Source organism: Drosophila persimilis, unplaced genomic scaffold (genome assembly GCF_003286085.1).
Source record: "Drosophila persimilis strain 14011-0111.01,24,50 unplaced genomic scaffold, DperRS2 tig00000676-arrow-arrow-pilon, whole genome shotgun sequence".
Taxonomy (NCBI): domain Eukaryota; kingdom Metazoa; phylum Arthropoda; class Insecta; order Diptera; family Drosophilidae; genus Drosophila; species Drosophila persimilis.
This window is the reverse complement of record NW_020825332.1, coordinates 1,329,725-1,355,489: the sequence shown is the minus strand read 5'-3', so window position 1 is coordinate 1,355,489 and position 25,765 is coordinate 1,329,725. Positions and strand designations below refer to the sequence as shown.

General features: G+C 42.2%; 4 protein-coding genes across 12 annotated transcripts; all 4 read left to right on the top strand.

The window, feature by feature from the left end:
• Positions 1–2: 2 nt before the first annotated feature.
• On the top strand, positions 3–4,596 carry LOC6599825 (sodium-independent sulfate anion transporter). 8 transcript variants are annotated; one of them, XM_026991445.1, is made up of 6 exons: positions 3–67; positions 2,051–2,655; positions 2,717–2,992; positions 3,058–3,730; positions 3,792–3,971; positions 4,177–4,596. In XM_026991445.1, the coding sequence occupies exons 2-6, from the start codon at positions 2,062–2,064 to the stop codon at positions 4,305–4,307; spliced, it is 1,854 nt and encodes a 617-aa protein (XP_026847246.1). In that variant the 5' UTR covers positions 3–67; positions 2,051–2,061; the 3' UTR covers positions 4,308–4,596. The 8 variants fall into 8 exon arrangements, with proteins under 8 accessions (XP_026847246.1, XP_026847248.1, XP_026847252.1 ...); XM_026991447.1 differs by having other exon boundaries at positions 59–79; XM_026991451.1 differs by lacking the exon at positions 3–67 and adding an exon at positions 192–209 and having other exon boundaries at positions 4,059–4,233.
• Positions 4,597–7,707: 3,111 nt separating this feature from the next.
• On the top strand, positions 7,708–8,868 carry LOC6599827 (40S ribosomal protein S9). Its single transcript, XM_002024811.2, has 3 exons — positions 7,708–7,950; positions 8,138–8,324; positions 8,604–8,868. Exons 1-3 carry the CDS (start codon positions 7,728–7,730, stop codon positions 8,779–8,781), a joined length of 588 nt encoding a protein of 195 aa, XP_002024847.1. The 5' UTR covers positions 7,708–7,727; the 3' UTR covers positions 8,782–8,868.
• Positions 8,869–9,356: 488 nt separating this feature from the next.
• Positions 9,357–11,791, top strand: LOC6599829 (leucine-rich repeat-containing protein 59). The gene is made up of 4 exons (XM_002024812.2): positions 9,357–9,510; positions 10,074–10,133; positions 10,190–10,456; positions 10,531–11,791. The coding sequence occupies exons 1-4, from the start codon at positions 9,403–9,405 to the stop codon at positions 11,080–11,082; spliced, it is 987 nt and encodes a 328-aa protein (XP_002024848.1). The 5' UTR covers positions 9,357–9,402; the 3' UTR covers positions 11,083–11,791.
• A 908-nt stretch (positions 11,792–12,699) lies between these two features.
• Positions 12,700–22,960, top strand: LOC6599830 (proton-coupled amino acid transporter-like protein pathetic). Of its 2 annotated transcripts, XM_026991455.1 has the most exons (6): positions 12,700–12,818; positions 17,745–17,815; positions 17,897–17,961; positions 20,089–20,335; positions 20,408–21,322; positions 21,390–22,960. In XM_026991455.1, exons 2-6 carry the CDS (start codon positions 17,801–17,803, stop codon positions 21,555–21,557), a joined length of 1,410 nt encoding a protein of 469 aa, XP_026847256.1. In that variant the 5' UTR covers positions 12,700–12,818; positions 17,745–17,800; the 3' UTR covers positions 21,558–22,960. The 2 variants fall into 2 exon arrangements, with proteins under 2 accessions (XP_026847256.1, XP_026847257.1); XM_026991456.1 differs by lacking the exons at positions 12,700–12,818; positions 17,745–17,815; positions 17,897–17,961 and adding an exon at positions 19,964–20,024.
• Positions 22,961–25,765: the final 2,805 nt, after the last annotated feature.

Here is a 25,765-nt window from a genome sequence, read left to right as displayed (position 1 = left end):
GAAGCTAGTTGGCGCCAGCTGTTCGTAAGCCCCACAACAAAACTAGTTTATTTGGCGAATTTCACCGGTAAAAAAAAATGTAGTTCTCTCTTAATTTTCAATGAACAATTTATAATGAATGGGTACCTGTGCGCTTGTGATTGTCTTATAAATTAACTGCATTGAAAAGCTACTGTTTGGTGTCGGCGTCCCATTGAATATGTGTACGGGTGTGTGTGTGCTACTTTCTTCCACCTTGGCCCCCAAAATCCCAGAAGAGATAAATATGTACTTAGCTAAATTTATAAATAAACCCAAGTAAACAATCTTGTTCCCTTATTTTCGAGAGTTAACACGAAATTTTTGAACTGAGTGCAAACGAAAACTAGTTTTGTTGGTCATGGAAGGCATTGACCAAACAAAAAAAAAAACACGCAGATTCCATCACGCAGCCGTCTGTCAACAATCAACCGACAATTACAGTGCGTTGTCTCTCCATCCTCTCGACTGCGTGGCTTTAGGGGAGAACTGATTTCACTGATTTCTCTAAAAGGTTAACAGACTTTAACTTTATGGCTTACATATTTACAGGGTGTTAGTTTTTCCGGCCCTTATCTTGTACGTGACGCGAAATTCCTTCCTCATTGAATTCGGGTGCTGATAAAAAAGATTGAATTGAATTGGCATGGATATTTTTCAATGCCGGTAATGAATGTTCTTATCTCGTGTCCTTGGCGTGTAAATTAATGCGTCAACAAGTTCATAGCCGCAGTCGCCCAAATCAATTCCACAAACCCCATCACTAAAAATTCTGTTTGTTCTATGTAAACGCTCTGTTAAGCAAATAAATATTATAGAATTTCCCCTGTAAAGTGATTTATAATACAGTTAAATTGTTCAAAATTGTAGGGTAATTGTTAACACGCAATTTACATAACCTTATCATGAAAGGGTGAATCTCAATTGTATATTAATCATTTGCCAAACAAAGAAACTCATTTGTCCATACGTATATTCCTTAATTGTTTAGATCGAATTGAGCACGTTTTAAGCGAACCCAACCAATACTTTCAACTCTCCCACTTGTTGAGCTAATTGGGACGGTCGTGTGATCAATGATTCTATTCTGTGGTCACAGTTCTTCGGGCACGCGAGCAACAATCGAACCGTCTGTTCGCTCATTCTTGGGCCAGTGCCCAAAGCGTTCAACAGCTTTTCGGAATCGAAATGCTCGCAGAGCTTCTAGCAGTTTAGAACGCTATCGAACGTGCTCTGCGGTTAAACAACAACGAAACATTTGTGCAAATACTTACGTGAGTTTTATGAGGGGTTTAGAAATTGTAGTGTTGAAGCTACTGATATGACGGTATGGCCTAGCATTTGGTTGAAATGCCTTGGAATTGGCCGGATTACGCATTCTTATTGTCAGCATCAGTGTGTTACCCTGGCCGAAATAGGTGTACCGAATTCATTACTTGACGGTTCCTATACGCAAAGATGTAAGCGTTCCCGACCCTGTACAACAATTGTTATCATTATGTGCTTGTGTCTGTGTAGGCTATCACTTAGCCTCTTTTTATACAAAAAAATTATTTTGCCTGAATCTGCCTTAAACTGTACGTATTATATGAAAGTCGGAACCACCAAGATTCGGTTTGCCTATATCAAGTTTAATATGTCTAAGCGTAGCTCAATCGTTAAAAATAATTGCTAGAGCTGTCATCAGCCAGTCTTCTTTGTTTTTTTTATTTCACACAGATTATGCAGATTTTATCCAGCATTCGATATTAACTCAATCCCTCTCTTTCCTTAACATAAAGAAATATTTATTCTGTCCCTGCCGTCCATTCAACTGTTAATAGTCAATACCATTTTGATGGGATTTGCTATCACGTATGGTATATGACTTTTATGACTATGCAAAGTGCGTGTTGTGTTGTGATGATCAAGTCGTTGAACCTCAGTATTAGATCTTTTGAAAAGCCCAAACCCACTTACAATATCTGCCCTGCTCTCGATCCTCTGCCGTGAATCTGATTATTATATCCATATAATGCCTTTTCCATTGCAGACCAATCAATTATGACCCTGAAGGATTGGGGATATCGATTGTTTCCGGGTCTTAAGTGGCTGCATGGCTATACCGGCCAAGATGCGGTGGCCGATATGATAGCTGGGGTTACTGTTGGGCTGACGGTGTTGCCCCAGGGACTGGCCTATGCCACACTGGCGGGCCTGGAGCCTCAGTACGGCCTGTACTCGGCTTTCGTTGGTGGAATTGTCTACGCTTTGCTTGGCAGCTGTCGACAGGTGACCATTGGGCCGACGGCTTTGCTCGCCTTGATGACCAGCCGGCACACAGGCTTTGGACTGGGCTCGGGACCGGCCTACGCCATTCTATTGTGCCTCATCTCGGGTGTGGTGGAGATGGGTATGGCTGTGCTGAAGCTGGGTGCACTGGTGGACCTCATTTCGCTGCCGGTGACAGTGGGTTTCACTTCGGCCACGGCTGTTATAATTGGCACATCTCAACTAAAGGGCCTATTGGGATTGCGTGGAGGTTCGGGATCAGATTTCATCAATACCATGCGCTCCGTGCTGGGGAACCTGAGCCAGGTGCGACGCGGTGATGTTACCCTAGGACTGGTTTCCATTACGGTTCTACTGCTGTTGCGGGTGAGTAGGATTCATCCAGTTGGACTCGTACTTGGAATATAACGTAGACTCTTTTGAACAGAAACTAAAAGACGTGAAGTTTGCTGGGCGAGTCCGCAGCTTGAGAGCACAGCAATTGATTAGCGGCACCATTTGGGTGATAGCCACTGGTCGAAATGCTCTGGTGGTTCTCGTGACCAGTGTGCTGGCCTACAGCACGTGTAAGCAGATGGACACCTGTCCGTACATCCTCACAGGAAAGGTAAAGAGCGGCCTGCCTAACATCACACTGCCCAAGTTTGAGACCACAATTTTGGACAAAAATGGCACCGAGCTTACGCAGAACTTTGAGCAAATGGTAAGAGAAAAATTAAATATGAAATATCACGTCACATCTCTCTTTCTTTCTCTCACACTTTTTAGGTGTCGGAGCTGGGGCCCTCGATGCTTATATTGCCCATTATTGCTGTGCTCGGAAACGTGGCCATCTCTAAAGCATTTGGTGGTGCCGGACTGAGTGCCACCCGGGAACTGGTTGCCCTCTCTATGAGCAACATTTGCGGTGCCTTTTGCAGCTCCATGCCGGTCACGGGCTCCTTCTCGCGCAGTGCTGTCAATCATGCCAGTGGGGTGCGAACACCGCTTGGTGGCTGCTACACAAGCGTGCTGGTCCTTCTGGCACTGGGCCTGCTGGCGCCGTACTTCCAGTACATACCGAAGGCCGCTCTCAGTGCGGTCATCATCTCGGCTGTGATATTTATGATTGAGTTTGAGGTCATCCGACCACTGTGGCGTTGCAGCCGTCGGGAGCTACTGCCAGGTGCCATTACCTTTGTGATGAGCCTGGCTGTGGGTGTGGAGATTGGGCTGTTGCTGGGCGTTGGTGCGGATGTAGCCTTCCTGGTCTACCGCGCAGCACGACCCGTTCTGAGTGTGTCCAAGCTGCAAACCATCAATGGCATCAACTACATATTGATTCGTCCCAAGCACAGCTCGCTCTACTTTCCTGCCATCGAGTGGGTTCGCTCTGGCATCTCTAAAGCCTTGACGACGCATGGAACTGCGCCGGTGGTCCTGGACTGCGCTCATGTGCATGGTAAGCTTAAGGATCTTAATTGGTCCTTAGACGCGTCGGAGACTAATGCTCGTTCTTGTAGATTTTGATTTCACTGCCGCGCGAGGCATGGGGTCGCTGCACAAGGAGCTGGCTAAAGCGAACGTTCCATTGTTCTTGATGAGCGCTCACAAGGATATCGGGGTCATCCTGAAGGAGTCAACCAGCATTGATTTCCCCACGATAGACTGTCCGGATGACTTGGAATGCATTTTGGAACAAAGTGAGCCCCATTCGAGCTCTCCCACTTTCATCTCTGGCTTTCCACCCAATCAACATTATTATGGCTCTCATTTCCTTTCATTTACAGCTTGTACCTCTGTTTAATCACCTGCTACACTCACCACCCACTCCATCTGCACGCACACCTTTCAACCATCTAGTCTTGATTTTGGCCCAGCTCTGTAATTGGAACTTTCTTTTTGCAGCGCCCGACTACGAGCTTCACTTGCAGATTGCAGCTCCTCTTGTGGAATCTCGAATTAGCCGTGGAACAAGCGATGCAGTTGACGCGTGTAGTCCAAGCGAACTAAGTAGACTCAATGGAAAATCGACTTGAACTGCGAAAGTCGGAAAGCAAAGCTCATTTGATTGTACTTAAGTATACGTTTCATGCGTTCAGCAGAAGGCACAAATAGTTGTAAGAATTAATTTTTGATATTTGTTCCCCGGTAATATTCCTGTACAAAAGATTGGCCTCTCGTATTACACAGCTCTCTAGGCTTCCAGCGGCATGCAGTATAGTATTTAACGATATCACCATTTCATTTACAACAACTGTCATTCCTATTTCCCCATTTTGTAGTATTCGAATAGATTAGACATAATTTGTATATACAGATACATAGTTAAGTTTATAATCGTTTTACATTTTTTTTTATATTATGCTACATTAAATTGTTTATAACTGAATCAAAGACTGTTCAGGTTGGGGGTTGGATATGTACCAAAATTGCTTTTTTTCGATTTTTACGAGAAACCCAAAAACGCATAATCATAGAGAATGACCTTATCTACCAGAAAGAAGAATTCAAATTGCAGTGGCTACGCAATCCCTTCAAGGCCCTTATTTATTATCTCTCTATCCCACTCTTAATCGTGCAGTATGCGGACGGAAGCGAGATAGCAATATAGCTGGTCTTGGTATGAGAAGAGAGAGAGATAGAGACAAATTTAGCGGAATAAAAATCAGTAGCCGAGGGCCAAGATCCAAAAAAAAGGTGATTAGATAGAAAGACGATAAACGAACTGCAAGAATTAACACAAGAACATATTTAGCGGTCGTGTTTCCCACTTTCCCCCTATGTTGAAAAGTATGAGGATGGTATATAAGCCGCATATTCAACGTAATTTAACGTGAACATTCAACTACTGCCCAAAGTACCCAACATCTATCTCAAGAAAGACTAAAAGACCTTCCCGAAACGTTCTGTCGCAAAAACAGTTTGAAAAACCTACTAACTTAAATTTGAAACTTAAATGGATGTGACGTCAACAATTTAGGTGGCGATAAAAACACGAGGACATCCATTGTTTGGCACTAGTCTCCCAAAATTCACTTTAGAAGCACAATTGAAACGAAAATTAACCAACATCTGGACCTCTCCTACTAAGTGAAGAGACCGCAATATTATACACTGTTTTACATATTCAAAGACATACTCAAAGAAATATCCTTACCAAATGGGATTACATGGGCCCATGGCGGAAATCCAAACTGTAGAAGTGAATTACTGACGTAAAAGACTATGTATCCCGGGTTGAAAGGCATTCTTTTGAGTTTCTACTTTCTGTAGCTTAGCTTAGATTATTTTACACGTGATCGAGTATTATTTGGCTTGTCAGATTTTAGTCGTTCAAGCGCACGAATTATACATTTTAGTAATTAAAATGAACAAAAAATTGTGTAAAAGTATTTTGTTTAAGAAACATTTGGGTTTAGTCACGAACGATTGTCAGTTTACTGGGATAATGTCGAGCATCCGTTGTCTGAGGGAGAAGGAGCGCGACGTGCTAGATGAGTGGCTTGTTAAAAATAACATCGTGCTAGATGCCCGTACACGCCGCGAGTTCTCGGACGTGCTGCCTGTGGCAAAGATCCTGAAGAACAAGTATGGCCGCCTGGTGCAACTGCAATACTATGTTCCCCGCAGCAGCCAAGCCTTGAAGTTGGTCAATTGGATTGTCTTCAATGAAAAGGTCCTTAAGTGCTTACATGTCAACCTTTCGAGAGAAACAATGGAGGACTTGTCTAAGGGAAGTACTTGGGCACTCGATTCGCTGCTGTATTTTATTGCAACAGGCAAAAATCCGGGCTTGGGACGCTTCGTGGCTAGGCCGCGCTCGTTCAGCATGCCCAAGCAGCAGATAGTTCGATGTGATCCGGACTCTGTATCTCTTCCATGTCTCTTTATAAATAAAAATTCATTCAAGAATGGATTTTAGGTACGTATTATCTCTTTGCATTTAGAGATTTTGACATTATTTCAAATTTGTCGCCTACAATTTTATGTTTCTCATTTGCAGAGCGTTGTGACTGAAACCCAGATTTAATAAATTATTATTTTATAATTATATGAATCAACAAAATAAACGCAAATATATTACACACTTGTGATAATTTTGATTGCTATGGAGTAAGAAAATGTAAGGGGAAATCGAGAAAAGCAGTAACCGTAAATCAAAACAAACAAAAATCACCGGCTTTCTGCTGTGTGCATTTGTTGCGTTGTCTTGTTGTTGTTTTAAATGATCGCAGCATTGTATTTGATATTATTTAGCAAATTTTCCCTTGAGTTACATTTAGGCACACGATTTTCTTAATGGTTTTTTAGGCAAAAGGAGAATGAATAAATGTTTGTCATGCAGGCTATAATAAATGAAATGACGGATTTGATAAACTTTTTTTACGCATGCAAAAATAGTCTCTAAATTTTAAAGCTATCTCAACGAATTTTAAAGCGATCTCTTAAACGAATTAATGAACGAAAATACAAATGTGCATACTCCGTAAATATGTTGTTGATGTGTAGCAAATGATGTAACAAATGTGTAGTTGCCATGTACAAAATTTACATTTACGATGTCCATTTTTATTTAAACATTTTGTTTTCATCAATCTTGTAGGAAATTTATTAATCAATCGGATATAATGATGTGTTTAGAGGTGAGTGTCCTAGCTAGCTACTTATATTCAGCCGAATATCAAAATCGAGGAGTATTAAAAATATTAAAATACACTCCATGCAGTTCAATTTTTAAGTTCAGAGGAAAGATTATTAGATAGCATGCTAATATAACAAGAATTTACAATCGGTAATATTTTCCGCCATTTACCTCAAGTCGTTGAAATGTTTAAATAGAGGGGGGTTAAGTGGTGTAAGTTCAATTTCCTATCGATATACGAGACGTTAGATCGTTGTTGAGGTACCAAAATTTAAGCAAAAACAATCAAAGCAATAGCCGTAGCAGGAAAACAAATCAAGTATTTAAAAAAATGCCAGCCAAGAAGAACCATTTATTCATTATTCGGATAAAATTATGTGGGCAGGGCTGAGAGTTCTATCTAGCTAGTAATAATCGACGGAATATCAAACACGAGGAATATGTATAATAGAACTTGAATTCGTCAGTATATTTACGGTATATTTTTAAAATGAGACGGTATATGCTGGTATATTTCTGATGGTCAGACCGTATATTTGATCAACAAATCCGCCGTGACACGGCTCTAGTCCACCTCTTTCTTCTTTCGCCAATCGCCAACCGAAACGTACGTAAAAATTCTCGTGTGCAAGATTCAGAACATATACAGTAAAATAGGTGAAAATGTGAAAAATATTGCTAACCAAGACTGTGTTAGGCTTCAACAAACAGCTAAATAGATAGATCAGAGAAAAATCTATTTGGATGTTTGAGATTGCACGAGATTGAAAACTAACCTTACATTTGCTTTGCAGACGGTTGAATTGTTGGAATCATGGTAAACGGCCGCATACCATCGGTCTTCTCGAAGACCTATGTGACTCCCCGTCGCCCCTATGAGAAGGCGCGTCTTGATCAGGAGTTGAAGATCATTGGCGAATATGGTCTTCGCAACAAGCGTGAGGTGTGGCGCGTCAAGTACGCTCTGGCCAAGATCCGTAAGGCTGCCCGTGAGCTGCTGACCCTCGATGAGAAGGACGAGAAGCGTCTTTTCCAGGGTAAGTAGAGCAGATGGAATATTTCGCCTGTGGTGTGTCATGATGAGCTGTATTAAATAATATAATTTCTGACACTTCTTGTCTGAACAAATCATTGACGTTAACAAATACACACTGAAAATGCTCCAAGACACGCGTTTAGAATGAAATTTTAGAATTCGTATTAAATGTATTACTCTTTCCACAGGCAATGCCCTTCTGCGTCGTCTGGTGCGCATTGGTGTCTTGGACGAATCTCGCATGAAGCTCGATTACGTGCTCGGCCTGAAGATTGAAGATTTCTTGGAGCGTCGTCTGCAGACCCAGGTCTTCAAGCTTGGATTGGCCAAGTCCATCCATCATGCCCGTGTGCTGATCCGCCAGCGTCACATTCGGTAAATATCGCTTGGACAGCGACGTCAAACGTCGCTAGGCAATAAATCACAAGAAAAATGTGTTGTTCAGTAAGACCACTTGGGAGTCGAACAGGCAAATGCCTGCACCGGCTCTCAACGTCTTTTGATTGTGTAGATGACTTTGCTCACTCCAATCTTAATGCAAACCCCGCATTGCGTAAGTTGCACTGAACGCCATGCCAAAACCTCGCAGCCACCACGTGCTGGACTTGTGAGCAGCCATAACTAATCGAATTATCTTCTGCTCTCCCCATCTAGTGTGCGCAAGCAAGTTGTCAACATCCCATCGTTCGTTGTGCGCCTGGACTCCCAGAAGCACATCGACTTCTCTCTGAAGTCGCCCTTCGGTGGCGGCCGTCCTGGTCGCGTCAAGCGCAAGAACCTGAAGAAGAACCTGGGTGGTGGTGCTGCTGCTCCCGAAGAGGATGAGGACTAAGCTATGGTAGCCTGCCAATTCGACTATATGGCGCAAAATTTTATAGTTTAAACTTTGTTTTACACAATAAATGTAAAATGGCCAAAAGTTGACGTGGTTTTAATAAGATGAAATGGGGAGACTCTTGGTTTAAATATATTTTATGTTTTAGCCTTTTGGCGCTGCTGACGTCCGCCGTTTTATGAGAGGGCATGCACTTGATTGTTCTTGGGGCAAGACAAAATTCATATTTTCAATAAAGCGCGCCCCACTTTAAATTGATGTGCTTGTCCCCCAGTTGAATTTCCAGTGCTGCTAAAAACATATCGATGCTACAGCTGTCAGAAGTAACATATCAATAACTTGATTTTACCCGTAACAACGCAACACAAATAATATTCAACAATAGTTTAAATTGTTGAAAATTCCGAAAAGTACTCGATGCATAATCAATTAATTATACTATAACGAAAAGGTGCGTGCATTTTAAACAAAATAGACATCGATAGTACCATTCGTGCTCCGATAGTACTATCGGTGTTCTGGCTGTCTCTGCCGTCCGGCTGTGTTTTGATTCGCAGTTTTGCGGCACTTGCTTGTTATTTTTTAGAAACGGAAATTGGCAGAGATTGTCCTTATAAAATGCCGAAAACCGGCGAAAAGGTAAAAGTAAGCGTGAAGGATCGTGTTCAGGAGGACCACTGCGACTTGAGTCTCTCGGAGCTGAGCGAAATACCGGTCAAAGAAATTGTGAGTATTAGTTAAATTACTGGGCTAATTAACACACCAGCGGATGTGTGGCTGGGCTGTGTGGTGTCTCCATCTGCATTATCCACCGTCCCCTTTCTGCTCGTTGACTTTTCTATCGTCTGGCAAAAGTCTAGTCACAGTCTATCTCGCTTGTGCACCCAGAGAGAGAGAGAGAGAGAGCGAGAAGAGCTCCCTACTCCCATTGTTGGTTTTGTTGTTGCTCTGGCTGCCTGCCGGCTGGCTTGCAATTAACGCTGACGATGGCTGCGGCTCTACCCCTCTTCTCAGGAAGCGCAGAGGAAGTGATGTGTGTGTGTGAGTGGTTGGTGGGTTGCTCTAATGTGTTAGTGTGAGTGTGTGTGAAAATGCAGCTAAAACTGCTTGAGGGGGTTGATTTTTGGTCTTACCACCCCTCTCCGTGCGGTCGCGTTGCCAAAAAAATTAAAAAGAAGGGAAATGAGATTTTAAAGTATGTCGTTTTTGGGGGTTTCTTTTCGGTGATGTGACCCTGCTTCCTTTCCCTGAATGCAACTCCTTTTTCAGTACGCCTTTGTCCTTTGCAGGCTTCGTTCAAGCGAGTCACCGTTTTGGATGTGTCCAGCAACCGCTTGACTAACCTGGGAGTAAGTCCTACCACTTAAGAAAGTCAGTTCATTTAATGGATATTTTTCCCCTGCAGCGCCACTTCCCCATACTCACTCAGCTGGTAAGGCTCGATCTAAGCAAGAACCAAATACGCTATCTGCCCGAAGATTTCGGATTGCTGGTGAATTTGCGTCATCTGGACCTCTACAACAATTGCCTGGAGCACTTGCCAATGAGCTTTTCCCAACTTCGTCGACTGCGATATTTGGACCTGAAGACCAATCCGTTAATACCCGCCTGGGTGAAGATTGTGGGTCCGTGCTCCACGATGAAGGAGTGCCAAGAGGCGGCCAAGAACTGTGTAAGTGGGAAAGTGCCACTCCACTCGAGTGGGTTGAGTGGCCTCTTGTGTGCAACTTTGCTCGCATTTTGCAGGTCAGCGTCTGCGCCAACTTGAAGCCCGAAATCGAACGCGACCGTCTGGCCCAGGTCTCCCAAGAGCGTGAACAGAGTGCTGACAAAATGTCTGCAGGAGGGGATGGGTCCACCAGTTCCCTGGCCAATGGCGCCGGAGCAGGGGCCAAGAAGTCGACCAAACCAAATAACAAGAAAGCAAAGTTGAAGAAATTGGCCGAAGCCGCGGAGAAAGACCTAACATTCAAACCAGTAAATGCTGTGGGAGCAGGGAATGGGGCAAAATCTGCCAGTCAGAAGATCAATCAAAAGAAGAAATCGACCAACAGCACCTCCTGGCTAAATATGCTCCAAAAGGTTGCCCTGTCCACACTGGTTACCTTCATGGTGCTCGTTGTTATCAATATACTGCTCATCTACATGCTTATGTTCAAGAATCCGGAGATATCTGAAAAACTGGTGGAGTATATACCGCACCAGTATCGGGACTGGATAGTGACCAAGACGGATCTCTTTCGTTTACGCGTCACCGACTGGATCTCTGAGTTCCGCACCCCACCGGAGGAGCACTGACGGTTCATTTATTTGAAGCCATAGAGCGCTGGGGCTTCAAATAAAACGAATCTCTGATAAATACAAAAATTCGGATGCAAGCGCTGGAGAAATCGGAAATGTGTAGACCACCTGAACGAGTTATACGACTGCGACTTTTATATACCCCAATGTATTGTGTATACTGCCATATACCCCCGTACTTTTCTAGACATTAAGCATTTACGTCCATGGACAAGGAATTTTTAGCACAGCCCTCACATCACACACAAGCACTGAAACTCAACTAATATACCATCAAACTACAGTCAATCAATCAACCAAACTGAACTGGACTCAAGTCAACTCAAGTCACAGATAAAACCTAACAATAACTCTTAAACTCAAACTCAATAGTAACTGAAACACAGTTCCAAACTGTGGACACACATAGAAACTACAGACACAGTCAGACCAGAGACCCTCATATCTATATAGCTACCCATACAGCTCTGCCACAGATCACGGATCAGATCAGCAAACACATACCATACATAAATACAACGATATTCTGTAAGAATTTCCCGTGCAATCCTCAGCTTGTCTGAAATTCAGCTCAAATTGTATTATTACATATTCCACTCTAACTGATCGATTGCCTTAAATCGAATCTCAAACGTGTAACAACTTTTGTCTATTCCTGTAAATTGAAACAAATTCATGCGGTTTCATATAATTTATGCAAAATCAAATTAATTGTAATCTAAAAACCAAAACTAGTGCTGATTTTTTGAATAAAGTTTTACATTTTACCAATAAACTTGGTTTTGGTTTATCTCTAATAATGTAGAACACTAATAAACTTTTGAGGATGATGCAATGCATCATTTCTACAAGGAGGAGCTCATGAAAGTTAGATTTCAATTTCATCAGCCAAAGATGGGTCGGTAACACCAGGCCGTTTTTCCCCTTCATGAGAGTTTTTTATAAGATATGCCCATCCTTTGTCTTCTTATCCTTTGCACCACGTTCCTTCCCCTCCCCTCTCATTACCCGAATGTTTCGCTCTATGTACATACATATGTATATTACCGGTCTCTTTATCGTGGTTGCTTGCTCTCTTTTATTTTTGGCCCGCTCTCAGTTCAGCGCACATAGCCAGATCAGCGTACAAAAAAAGCTAGAAACAGCCAAAAAATTTGAAATGTACAAAGTAGAAAATTATAAATTATATAATATATAATATATAATATGGAGATCGGGCTTCTTTTCTTACTTTTAATCAGATAATGGACAAATTCTACAGCTTGGCTCCAGTCAGATTATTTTGCTCTTTACCAGCCCGTTGAAAACACTTATATGTGTATGGAATCAGTAATGGGATTGGTGTTTATTACATTTGATTATGAATTATATTCTTCAAATGTTTGATTAGAACCGGAATCAAAATAGTTTTTATTCCCGCCAGCCGCAAGATTACATTTCAAATGTTCCAAAATTTCAAAAGCGCCAGAACCGGCCGTAAAATGGTTAAACTGACACCACTGTGCCTGTGCTGCTACATATGTATACAACCAGCGCAATAGTGAGGCTCAGTTGCTCTTCGGTCGTTCGCGCGTTTTGTCCCGTTTGGCATTATTTTATTTGAGTGGCGAATTTTTAAATATGTATATTTATTAAAAAAAACCCATTTTCGTGCGAGCCGGTAGACCCGATAAAAGTGTTAACCTCTCGCCTTCATCTTAGTACAGTACACACGGAGAAAAAGAAAACCCAAAGTAAGCAAAAATGAAGGCAGCATGTGTATTCTATACATAAGTAAATAAGAAAAAAAAAAAAAACAGAACGAATCGAAGCACATGGCAGAAAATGGGGTTTGTCTCAAAATAGCAGCGGCAGAGTGCAATGGCAATAGAAAAGTCACACACATGTTATGTATTCGCATTCAAAAGAATTTAGAAACGAAAAACCGCTGCAATCCATTAAAAATTTAAAAAAATAGGAAAAAAATGGTGTAAAACAAACAAAGCATAATTATAGGTAAGGGCTTCAGCAGTGGCCCAATGTCAATTATAATTACAAACCCACGGACAGAACCAAAAAGGAGACCAGAAAACTGAAAGAATCGTTTTAATGGGACACGCGTGCAGTCTTAGCGTCGACGTCAATTTGCCAACGTTGCACCTGTTCCGTTATTTGCTTTACGTTTTTTCTGAAATTTTCGTTTGTCTGCCCCTGTCACTCCTCCTTCACTTTTGGGACTTAAAAAACCTTTTCCTTAGAAATCATGAATGGAATATGTATAATCATTATCGTAATTGCGCGCGCTTTCTACTTTACTTAAAGTTGTGTGTGCTTTTGCTGTTGTTGCTGTCGTTGCTGTTGCTGTTGTAGTGTACGATAGTTCAATGGCTGGGAATAGGTTTTCCCCATTTGACTTGCTGATGTTCCACGTTTCTTCTACATAGCAATACGTAATTTAATAGTAATTGAGCATTTAATCCAAGGGAAAGTTCACGCGATGTGTGTGGAATGGATAGGCAGGCAGGCTGACTACTGACTATGATGGTAAAAAGCAGGGCCAGATCTATCTAAATGCGTCAGTGCACACCCACGTCCACCCACACTCCCTGCCGTTAGAGCTGCTGACTCATCCAAGGACAAAACGAAATGCATAATCAACCTCGAAAATAGCTGTAAAACAAAAACAAAAAAGGTTAGAGTGCGAAACCTCCTCAAACAGAGTAGAGGTGTGTCTCTGTCTGTGTCTGTGTGTGCGTGTGCGTGTGGTCCTTATCTCGCTCGTAATGCGCGAATTTTTATACCCGATACTCAAAATGAGTATTTGGGTATATTAGATTTGTGGTGAAAATGGATGTGTGTAACGTCCAGAAGGAATCGTTTCCGACCCCATAAAGTATATACATACATATATTCTTGATCAGCATCAATAGCCGAGTCGATTGAGGCCTGTCTGTCTGTCCCTATTAGCGCCTAGTGCTCAAAGACTATACGAGGTAGAGCAACGATGTTTTGGATCCAGACTTCTGTGATATGTCACTGCTACAAGAATATTTCAAAACTTTAATTTATAAGATACGAGAAAACCAAAATAACAGAATCGTAGAGAATGACCATATCTTTTAGACTGCAAAATCTGAGTTGGATCGTATCATTATTATAGCCAGCATCAAGAAAACAATTTCATTTTTTCTCGCCCTGTCTCTCTGTGTCTCCGGCGTCTGCCGGAGGAGAGCCATACTGACTAAGTATCGGGTATAAATGTCGAGTTGCGGTCTCCTCAGCAACTCACAACGTTCCCTCTCGTTTTAGTCTATTATTGATTTTAGTATTGCTGTTGTTGTTGCGGGTAATTAACAAAACAGAAATTTACAAGCTTCAAAGCAAAAGACGCAGTAAAACTGTGACGTCAGACTGGAGTCCAACCAAAAGAGAGAGAGAGAAGAGAGTGCGTAGGCAGAATGAATGGCAAGACTGCAACTGTTGCTTGCGTGGGAGCAACGTCTTGACAGTTTGACGCATTAATGCAGGCAGAAGCGAGACGGAGATATGAATTGCCTTTCTAGGAACACTTCTTCCCTCACTATGACATTTGGTTGAAAGAACTAGCCTTCCAAGCATAGCAAAGAATGATGTAAGGGCATTTATCCATCGGTGCACGTCTATCATACAGTTTGACAACACCATTCGTTGTTTACCGCTATTCTTGTCTGTCTGTCTGTCGGTCTGTGTCTTCCTTTCGCTCGTGTCTGCAATTTGCGCAATTTGTTCCATACACCCACATACAAAAACTACACTTGACCGCCTTCTCAACGGTAAATGTCGTGGGTCGTAACACACACCTTAAAGAAGGTTGAAAAATAACCGGAAATCGATCGAACCATTCAACATACGGTTCAAAAAACACAGTTGATAAAGTTCTTTCTCTTGCACCGTAATAATACTGCCCAATAATATGCGAAATCAATGTTAATGAGCATTATCTAAAACGATAAACTCAACTTTGCATATATGTATGTACATACAGACATTTGTATGTATGTATGTAAATACATGTACATACGTGTATTTACAGACTGTTATCAGAACTAGAAGTTATGCAAGGACCACACGCCAACACTCGAAATAGCTGCAATTCGTTTGCTACCTTTTCAGATAACTACGGGGCTTTTATATACAGGGTCTTCCTAGAGGCCCCGTGAATTGTATCCCTATCTTAGACTCGTAATAATGATAGTTTGTGTTTCAAGTAGTACACTATTTGGACAGCAGTTTTTGTTTGAAACATTTTCTCTAATGACGTCAAAGTTGACAAAGTTTGAGTGATCTTTGATCTTTGAGCTGCCATACAATAGAAAGCAGCTGCTTAAATATTTTTTAGAGCTTCCCAAAGGCATCATGAAAGACTGGCTGACAACTTTCAGTCATCCATAGATAAACTATAAAAAAAATGTATCGTCTTTTGATAAGAGAAATTGCTTTTAAAGAAACATGTGCCTTATCAACTTCCAAGAACCAACTACAAGAATCACTACCTGGGAAAAGTACTCTAGCAAAAACCACAAACTGAACTTCAAGTAAATATCGAAGGGCTGAAACGGTATAGCGAAATAAACAAGAACTGAACGACGGGAAATACAATACTTTTGTTTGTTGGTCAGCCGATAAGCGAAGAAGCTCCAATATCATACCTTATGATTGCCTAATGCATTCCGAATATAATCGTAGAAAAGAGGGGGATCACATTTTTGCTGATGAAATATTGGATATGCTTTGCACTATGCCGCCGACTGTTCTCTGTTGATTCCAGCCGATTTCCCAGTAACGGTATCTGTATCTGAGAGCCAAAAACACTTTGCGGTAATTTCAGATAGAAATAAAACCGAAACACGTGGTTCGTTTACCGTCTGCGAGGGGCTCGACCGGGTGGTTTTCCCAGAGAGGACTATTACCACAGCGAGAGAGAGCAGACTATTTATGCCTTCTATTTATGCTACATGTTTCTGGCATGCATCTGCGATTTTTTTGTATGCCTGTCGGCATTTTCTCAAACACTCTCACGCTACAAAAATACATTGCCTTCGTTCTTGCACAATTCTTCTCTCATTCGTACGAAATCTTAATCCCTAATAATATTACCCTTGTTTTTCGACATATGTACATACATATTTCACATTGCTAAAATGTCGATTTCAAGGTTTTAAACCGAATTCTAGTGATCTGTCACGTCTCAACGAGATAGGTGTTAATTTTTTGAGTGATCTCCGGCAGTACAGTTCTAGAATAGATCCACAAAGAGAGAAAGAGAGAGAGAGAGACAAATAGTGAGAAGAAACGTAGATATCTTAATGATGTTAATGAGAGCTTTATTTAAACGAGAAACAATACATTGTATTTAGTTTATCAGGGGAAAACTAAGTAGAGACAATAACAACCAAAGAAAGATCGAAAAGGAAATCATTCTAGCTTTCATTCCTTCATTTTTATTTACAATGAATACGAATAGTAAAAGTAGACACGCATCGTAGCGAAGTGATGCAATCGGTATTTTTTTGGCAATTTTCGTGCGTGATTTGATAACGATGTTAGATAATAAATAATATTTATGAGTCAGTAATATAAAATGTGAATCGTCTTCAATGTCACATTTTATTGCAAGTCAATGTAAATTGATGTTTCAGGGAATGCAGCTTCCCAGACAGACTTACATATCTGAGTGCAGGCGACCCCTGGAAGAGAGAGAGAGAGGTCAGGGCAGTTCATTCAACCTTGTGGCGAAATATGCTGAAGTGTGGCGAAGTATGCGAGAATGGAACGTAACATGACCAAAACAACTGGCTAAAAACTGTATACGAAGCGTCTGTAGAAAGGGGAAACGAAATATGGCAACACACACAAGAGCAAGCCACAAATATATGCACATAAATACATATGTAACATATATCATTTATCAGACCCGACTAGACACCGACACCGACACCGACTTCAGCGTCGTAATTAAACCCCTGAGCCGCTGGTTCTTCTTCGGTTCGGTTCTGTTCTGTTTTATTCTGTTCTATACTGGAATTCTTGACAGCAATTTGATGACAAGGCCAGACCACTTCGAAGAGAAGTCGATTTTGGGGCCAGGGCAAAGTACAGACGACACTCCTACTCACAAAAATCGATGGACTGTTTGTGTGCGAAATCTTGCACATGTGACCGGGATTTGACGGATTAATAATAGATCTATTCTATACTCGGGGGCCCACGACAAAAACCTGAAACAATTAACAGAAATGTGTCGTTGACGAAAGAACCCATATTGCTTGGTCTATAAATAAAGAATCATTAGAGCAGCAGATTGACACCAGACAAGAAACTGAAATCTAGAGAAGAAACGAGAAAAGAATGGCCTTTCCATTTTTATACAATTTTATTTGCATAAATTGATTCAAACTGCTTCAAATTGAAATTGAGCGGCACAAAGCAATTAAACGGGGGGCGGGATCGGGAATCGAGATTGGGGAATGGAATTGTAAGTAATTTAACGACACGAATCGCAGTCAATCAAATCGAATAAAGTGACAATGTCTGGCTCGGAATTCTATTAGTTTAAGGCTCGGCGGCAACATCTTGCCTCAATTAAAATTCATTATTAAATCAATCAACAAATTCCGTTCTGTTCTCCCTTTTGATTGCAGTCTCTGTTGTACACTGAGGAAAACGTCACTTGAAAAGCAGACAAAATATACACAAAATGGTGAACATTGTGGTAAGTAGTTTCTGTCGTTTTCCATTCATTAATGGCCTTTATTCATTCATTCGTTTGAATTGTTTCTTTGTGCTTCCTCAGGATGGCGGCGCCAAGCATGCGCCCCAGGAAATGGAGCAGTTCCTGCCGGGCGAAGGAGGAAAAACGTGAGTATTTCGTTTGCTAAAAATAAGCAATGTATTAAGCGATGGATGGCATGGCTCATGTGGTTCATTTCATGTGTTTGCCAATTAAATAAAATTCGTGCTAATTGGTTCATAATGCCGCCAAAGGCAATTCACTGAAAACGGCTGGCGTGCTCCGACTTTGGTGGAGCCCCCGGTTTTTGAAGCTACTGTGGCACTTCAGACGCCAGATTGATTACAATTAGTACTATCTGGCAGACTGGGAAGTAAACGCCTAATGTGGGGCCTTAGATCATGGACATAGTATTAACGTTGGTGTTACACATTTGATAACGAGCTTAGACCATAACTAACTGTATAATCAAACAGTCTGTTGCTTTTTTAATAGGCAAAAACTCACGTAAGAGCCTCGACCGTAGCCCTAACGAGTACTAAAGTCAATCTAATGGAAATTCCAACGTTAGTACGCAAATAGAGAAATAAATCACCTTACATCAATGCATATGAGTGATTCCTCCTCTATCAATACGAAAGTTCAAAGGGGCTCTAAAAATATAGTTATACCATACATATACATTTATCGCATGTATTATCTGTAGCTGGTAGATGTTTATTCTCCTTGGGAATATATGTATGCTAATTGTTTGTAATCTGGCTACCAGATCCAAATGATAATTACACGAAAGTAAACAAAGAGGGAGATCTACTTTTATTTGGCTCGTTTTGATCGTTTAGATACCCTTCACAAGTCCAGAAAGATGCCCTTCAGGATGATCTTTGATCTTGGATGACGCTGTGGAATATATAATTTCGTATGTTTGATAACGCCTGACTTTAGCTCTTGAACTGATTGGAATTTTTTTTCAATAATAAATATATTTAGAATATACAAAAAAAATAGAATGGAAAAAATTGTGCCGTCATTCAAATTACTGACATCCGGCACTTAAAAATATGATTACGATTACTATAGAAATATATACATACATAAACACATAAAGGCAAGCTGTCATGGAAATTGTTTATAAATGTAATACTATCTTTAACTATTAAATCACGCTGACCATTCCATTCCCGAGTCTGTCTGTTCATAGGGCCATGAACTTGAATTTTTTCCGTCTGATCTATGATCTATATAGACATACACATACTAAAGTCTATTCATGCGTTCTTGGGCTAAGGAATGTGTAACTTGCTAGACAATGAGTGATACAAATTAAGCATACAATAGAATGGAATGAAAACTACCGTCCTAGTAGGTAGCGTCCTCATTTACGCGTCCATTTCTGGCTATTTTATTATGATATTTGGTTAAATTAATCAAGGAGATTCTTTAGATCAGTAAAAAGGCAGAATTTGGCCAAAAAGAACATTCAAATATTTGCTGTACTGCGGTGGCGACATCTGACGGCACTTGCATTCCAATTCTACACCCAAAATACATGACATGTATTTAACAGTTTCTTGCGACACCTAGCGGTAAGCAAATCATTAAGAACGTTAGGAAGGGATTGGGAGGGATGGGTTATGTTGTGGGTCCTAGTGGGAGTCCCATCCACAAGTGATGATCTGCTACTCATTCTGTGTAGAAGAAACACCTAATTTCTTATGAAACACTAAGAGGAGTATAGCAGCTAACGAATACGTCGATGTACGCGTTTGCTGCTTCACGCTTTCGTTGGCAGTTTTCTTTATGGCTGATGCAACCGAAACGGCAAAGCGAGTCAGGCATAGGAATGGAATGGAATGAGATCCATAGATTCATGTGATCAATTGGCTCGAACAGGCCAATCAGAAGTGGCCTGCCCAAATTCGGCCCGACAACAACACTAGCAGTTGTTGTACCCCTTCTTTGGCCCCCGACATTAAGTTACAAGAGTAGTATTATGAGCCGTTGCAATTGCAGATGCAGCAATTCCGTTACAAAATTTCACTGTCAGCATACATATAAGAAAACGCGACACTTTCGAGGCGAGCTTCAGTTGCGAATGACAATAGCCAAGCGAGCCACGAGTATCAGAAACAAGCAACAGCAGCAGGAGCATGAGAATGGGCGATCAAGAACCCACGAGTGTGGAGCTGAGGTTCCCCTTGAGTTAATGTTAAAAGTGCAAAAAGATAAACCCTGTTGTTCTCTTTTAATTACAGATACCATATACAACCACGCAAGGCGGACAACGAGCAGGCCCTGGGCAACAATGAGTTCGATCCGTTTGCACACCGCGACAATGAGCATCCCACGAGCGATAATGAAACGCTCACGCATTTGCTTAAGGCCTCCCTGGGCACTGGCATCCTGGGCATGCCCATAGCCTTCATGTACTCTGGCATTATCATGGGCATCTTTGCCACCATCTTCACCGCCTTTGTGTGCACGCACTGCAGTTATGTGCTGGTAAGTGGATTTGCCATCAATTTAGTCATTAATTTAGCGAAACATAGATCTAATTAATGGGTAATCTTTTAGGTGAAATGCGGCCACAAACTGTACTACAAGACACGTCGCACCAAGATGACATTTGCCGAAATTGCCGAGTCTGCATTCCAGAAGGGCCCCAAGTGGAGCCGGGGCTTTGCCCCCGTGGCCAAGTTCTCGATATTGTTTGGCCTGTTCCTCACGTACTTCGGCACCTGTTCGGTGTACACCGTGATTGTGGCTAAGAATTTCGAACAGTTGATCGAGCACTGGACGGGAACGGAAGTGTCCTCGCGTCTGCTCATCTGCTCCCTGTTGGTGCCACTGATCCTGATTGCCTGGGTGCCGAATCTCAAGTACCTGGCCCCCGTCTCGATGGTGGCCAATGTGTTCATGGGCCTGGGACTGGGCATTACCTTCTACTATCTGACGCAGGATCTGCCCCCGTTGGAGTCGCGTAATTATTTGGTGCTGGGCACCTTGCCGTCCTTCTTCTCCATCACCATCTTTGCGATGGAGGCCATCGGAGTGGTGATGCCGCTGGAGAACAACATGAAGACGCCACAGAACTTCCTCGGCCTCTGCGGAGTGCTCAGCCAGGGCATGTCCGGCGTGACACTCATCTACATGCTTTTGGGTTTCCTTGGCTATCTGCGGTACGGCGAGGACACGCAGCAGAGCATCACCTTGAATCTGCCCGTCCACGAGTGGCCCGCCCAGGCGGTGAAGGTCCTGATTGCCTTGGCCGTTTACTGCACATTCGGACTGCAGTTCTATGTGTGCCTGGAGATCGTCTGGGATGGCATCAAGGAGAAGTGCACCAAGCGTCCCATGCTGGTCAACTATGTGCTGCGCACTGTCCTGGTGACGGCTGCCGTTGTCCTGGCCATTTCTGTGCCCACAATCGCACCCTTCATGGGTCTTATCGGAGCCTTCTGCTTCTCCATTCTGGGTCTGATATTCCCCGTAAGTTTACACACTGAAATTATTTGAAAGATCTCTTAATCAAACTCTGTTAATTCGTCCTTTTAAGGTGCTCATTGAGCTGGTCCTCCATTGGGACACTGGATTCGGTAAATACAACTGGATTCTGTGGAAGAACATTGTCATCTGCATCTGCGGCATTGGCGCACTTGTCTTTGGCTCCCTTGCCGCTATCCGAGATATTGTTGAAGTCTACACCGCAGTGGCACCCCAATAAGTCGCCCCACCCTTTCCCCCCCGGCCAAAGGAGGTAGAGGATTTGAGGAGGACTAGGATGCCCCGTGCTATAATACCAATAGGGTATAGGAATACTTAGGGAGAGCCGAAGCAGCGGGAGTGGCTCCGATTCCTAGAAATCATCTAACTATTGTTAGATGTAAAAGAAACCTGCGCCCACGTTTTGTACATTTTTCGTCTGTTGCTGTTTGTGTCTGTCTGTTGATTATTTCGGGACCCGTGGAAGCGTATCTACAATACACTAAATAAGTGCCTAACTACTACAAACACACACAGCACCAACTATGCCGTTTTAGCACGTTTAGAACGCTTGCACCCATACACCCACACGTAATGTAAGGTAGTTGATAGGTCTGAAGGCAAGGAAATGTCATTTAGCATGCATTTAGTACAGATCAGAGCAGACCGGAGAGCAGGTTGAAATGATTTCAAGTGATCTCTTAATGTTCCAAACGTTTCGGAAACAACTGAGAAACTGCAAATGTACTAAATGCACTTGATGCGCAGGCAAACATTTTCGAACTGTTTTACGTACAGTTTAGTACAGAGCTAAAAAACGAAGACAAACCAAAAAAGACTTACTTGCAATCTCTTCAATTACTTCCGTACCTCCTTGCCAACGCCTCACTCCCTCTCCCTCTCCCTCTCTCTCTCTGTTCTAAAAAAAGAGTATTACGAAAGCAAGAAACCAAAATTTGAATTCATCTTTCATGCCACCAATTTTTTTTTTTCCTTTTTTCACTCTGCTTTTTTTGTATTTTGTTGTAGCAAAAAAAATGTGTTGCCTACATGAATTTTTAGCATGTTTTAGCTCGTAAGAAGCGTAAGAAAATACGTTAGTTAGTGTGAAGATGCTTTTGCAAATCGGCTCGTAATATTGTATGGCGGATCGGCTGCTACATTACTCAGAGAATACCTATTTTGATAAAAAGGAAAGCCTAAAGCCTAAAGCCTGAAGCCTACAGCCGGGCGCATAACAGAGTACATGCATACATAATACATAAATAATATTCAATTGCCCCGATATTCACTGTACCATGTATAAACAAACAATATTTTATTGTTGTTGTTGCATACAGTTATTTTTCTTCGTATTTTAATTGTAGCTTTAAAAACCAATTACGATAGCGAGAAACGAAACCTATCGAAACCTATTGAGTAAAAATAAAAGTTGAAACATTTTTTTATAAAAGTCGGATTATGTCGCATTTAAATTCCTTTGAAGGCAACGAAGCAGATCAGATCAGATCCGATCCGATCCAATTTATTTGTTAAACGTAGGCTTCTGTCAATTGTTTATACATACTATGTACGATATGTACCATATGTACGAGGAGTTCTAATTATATATCTGCCTATAAAATAAAAAGTATTTAGAATTGAGACTTGTCCATATTACAATATTCGGAACAACAAACAAATTGATATGAATTTTTACTTTTTGAAAAGTGTTACAATGATAAAAAAAAATTGAATATACAACGTAAATATATACCTACCCATAAATTACAATATGAGAATGTAAATTAAAAGAACACCTCGGCTTTTACTGTACTTCCACGTTCAATATTCGCACGCCCTTGAAGCTTTCCAGTCCTTATCGCAGAGCAAGCCTGCCCTGCGGGTTCAGCGCGTGGCTCTTGCGCGTATCGCTTTGGAGTATCCGTTCATACAATGGCCGAAAAACATGCTCGATCAACTTCAATTGCCAATGGTTGAAAAGTCATTTGTTAATTGGTATTGAGTGGACAATACAATACAGTACTCGTAGAGGGGCGCAACGAATTTGATTTGTGTTTGCTGGCCCACAAATTGAATTGCAATGGAATTGGAATTGGAATTGCTATTGCTGTTGCTTCGAATGCCTAATCCCACACACCATGTCTGAAGGCAAGCTGGGTTCAAGCAGAGGCAGAGACAGAGGAAGAGAAAGAGCTGGCTGAAAGAGCGGGCATTACAGGCAATTGAACTGAACTGGCCTGGTCTGGTCTGGCCGTTTGGGCCAATTAGGTAACCTCCGATGCTCCATTCGGCCATTGGGCCGCTCTCAATGCGAAGCATCACTCTTCAGAGACCATCACAGACACAGAAACAGAAACAGACACAGGCAGAGCACTCTGTCAAAGATCGTGGTCGTGGTCGTTGTCGTGGTATTGGCTTGTCATCTTTTGTGACAAGATGCAAAATGGAAAGGCATGCCAACGTGGGAATACGGGGTACGTTACTGTCTGCGGCCAGAGAGGGGTCCCATCGCATCCTTGACATCGCATTGGACCATTTGTGATGGGTTCGATGAGAGTTGAGAGCGAGCCCCTCCAGGAAACTCGACTCGGAGCCAATTAGTGGCAGCCAAAAACTACAATAGTTGGCGAGTCTATAACGCCTTGTCGAGACAAATTATTGGTTGGGGAGAGGGATGGGGAAGGGGAAGGCGATGGGGGAGCCTGGAGTTGTTTGCCGCTTTCAAGGCTGGCGATGATTTAAAATAATTAATCTATGCCCTGGTCTGCTCTGCTCTGCTCTGCTCTGCACTAGGTCTGGTCTACTCAATGGATGGGACGATGATGATGATGTTGTTGCATCTTGATTGAGCCAAGGTCTGACTGTTTTGACTGATTTTTACACGACTGCAGAAGTTGGTTTACTTTTGATTTTCTTTTGTTGCTGTGGTTTTCATTTCGGTTTCTTGTAATTTGTAATGTAAAACCGTTTGCTTCGCGCGATTGTGCAATCTTTTGGCATTTGAAATTACACCTTTTCTGATAGGCTTATTTGTGCCTGGCATTACAAGCCTATTCCCTGGTCTAGTGGCAGTTCTTATCGGTTACCCCTATCGCACCGGCGACACGCTGGTTACTTTCTCCAACTTTCGCATAAAGCATTTATTATGGGTCTACTTTTGACACGCTCGGGCTCTTCTCATAGGAATTGTCAAATTTTATTGAATTGATATGCAAGGTGAATATCTAATTGATTGCAAAACAGAAGCGTGGGAATGTTTCCGGGTTCGGTTCCTTATTAAATTCAGTGGATATATCTGAAAGGCCTGGCTCCTAGCCTAACCCTACCCTATGCAACATTCACCGAGTCCTCATTTACTTTCACAGCACCTTCAAGGCCCCGCTGCCAATAAACCTTTCTGAACACCCGAAAAGAAAACACCGAAAGCCCCATTGAGACCAATTCAAGATCAAAGTGGCAGTGCAAAAGCGGGGAGAAACAAAAATTACACAAATATTTACAATAATAACTGAAGAAACGATCAATACGAATATGAAACGAGCGTTTAAGAAAAGTGTTGACTTGACTTGAGGGCGCCCCAATCAGCAGAGCAGCTTTCAAAAAGGCACCTAAAAACAAAAGGCTCACCAGGCAAGCAGCCAACCAGCCAACCATCCAACCATCCACCAACCCAACAAGCAATCACTTTCAAAAACAAGAAAAAGGTTGACTTCGATCTTCGGAACAATGAAAAATTGCCGTGTCCAAGGGAGCAGTGTAATTACGTATAACAAAGATGTTTTAGTTGAGCAAAGTTTCAACAACTAACCGTAAAACAGAAACACTCTCAAGTCAAGTAGCACGTCCATCCGCAGGGGGGATGGGTTGCACGTCCGTGGGGACTCAGGGGGGGGTTGGGATAGAAACGTAGGTCAGGTTCGCCAACAAGATTAATTGAGGTAATTTTGGCCAAATGATTTGGCTGGCACTTCCAGTTAAAAACCGCAAATAAAACTAATCCAACTACCAAATGTGTATCCGAGACTAAAGTAAAAGCAATGGCAAATCATTCACAGATTGCCCAGAGAGTTTACAATGTCTTTTGGGATGATGTCCAGAAATGAGACGATGATCATAATGATGATCGTGCTAGACGTTGGCAGCAGACGTCGCCACCATAGCCGCCGCTGCTGCTGCTGCTACTGCTGCTGCGGCAGAGCAGAGGGCACAGACATAGTTATGGGTATGGGTATGGGTATGGGCACCCGCCTGATGGAGATCGTCGTTTTGTGCATTTGCATTCATTATGTTTGGCACCGTCGACGCGTCCACAACGCCACCGCACAACGCAAATCGCTCACTGCTCTGCTCATCGGAGATCGCGGATTGGAGATCGGAGTTCGAAGATCGCTATTCGGATCTAGGCACACTGCTTGGCACACACTTCTTGGAGTGCTTCAACAGCCG

Excerpts from the sequence above, each read along its gene's own strand:
- LOC6599825 (XM_026991445.1), top strand. The coding sequence starts at position 2,062 with ATGACCCTGAAGGATTGGGGATATCGATTGTTTCCGGGTCTTAAGTGG. Across the intron at positions 2,993-3,057 it reads CGCAGAACTTTGAGCAAATG|GTGTCGGAGCTGGGGCCCTC; the intron begins GTAAGAGAAAAA and ends CACACTTTTTAG. Across the intron at positions 3,972-4,176 it reads GGAATGCATTTTGGAACAAA|CGCCCGACTACGAGCTTCAC; the intron begins GTGAGCCCCATT and ends TTCTTTTTGCAG.
- LOC6599827 (XM_002024811.2), top strand. The coding sequence starts at position 7,728 with ATGGTAAACGGCCGCATACCATCGGTCTTCTCGAAGACCTATGTGACT. Across the intron at positions 7,951-8,137 it reads CGAGAAGCGTCTTTTCCAGG|GCAATGCCCTTCTGCGTCGT; the intron begins GTAAGTAGAGCA and ends CTCTTTCCACAG. Across the intron at positions 8,325-8,603 it reads ATCCGCCAGCGTCACATTCG|TGTGCGCAAGCAAGTTGTCA; the intron begins GTAAATATCGCT and ends CTCCCCATCTAG.
- LOC6599829 (XM_002024812.2), top strand. The coding sequence starts at position 9,403 with ATGCCGAAAACCGGCGAAAAGGTAAAAGTAAGCGTGAAGGATCGTGTT. Across the intron at positions 10,134-10,189 it reads ACCGCTTGACTAACCTGGGA|CGCCACTTCCCCATACTCAC; the intron begins GTAAGTCCTACC and ends TTTCCCCTGCAG. Across the intron at positions 10,457-10,530 it reads AAGAGGCGGCCAAGAACTGT|GTCAGCGTCTGCGCCAACTT; the intron begins GTAAGTGGGAAA and ends CGCATTTTGCAG.
- LOC6599830 (XM_026991455.1), top strand. Across the intron at positions 17,962-20,088 it reads CCGGGCGAAGGAGGAAAAAC|ATACCATATACAACCACGCA; the intron begins GTGAGTATTTCG and ends TTTTAATTACAG. Across the intron at positions 20,336-20,407 it reads CGCACTGCAGTTATGTGCTG|GTGAAATGCGGCCACAAACT; the intron begins GTAAGTGGATTT and ends GTAATCTTTTAG.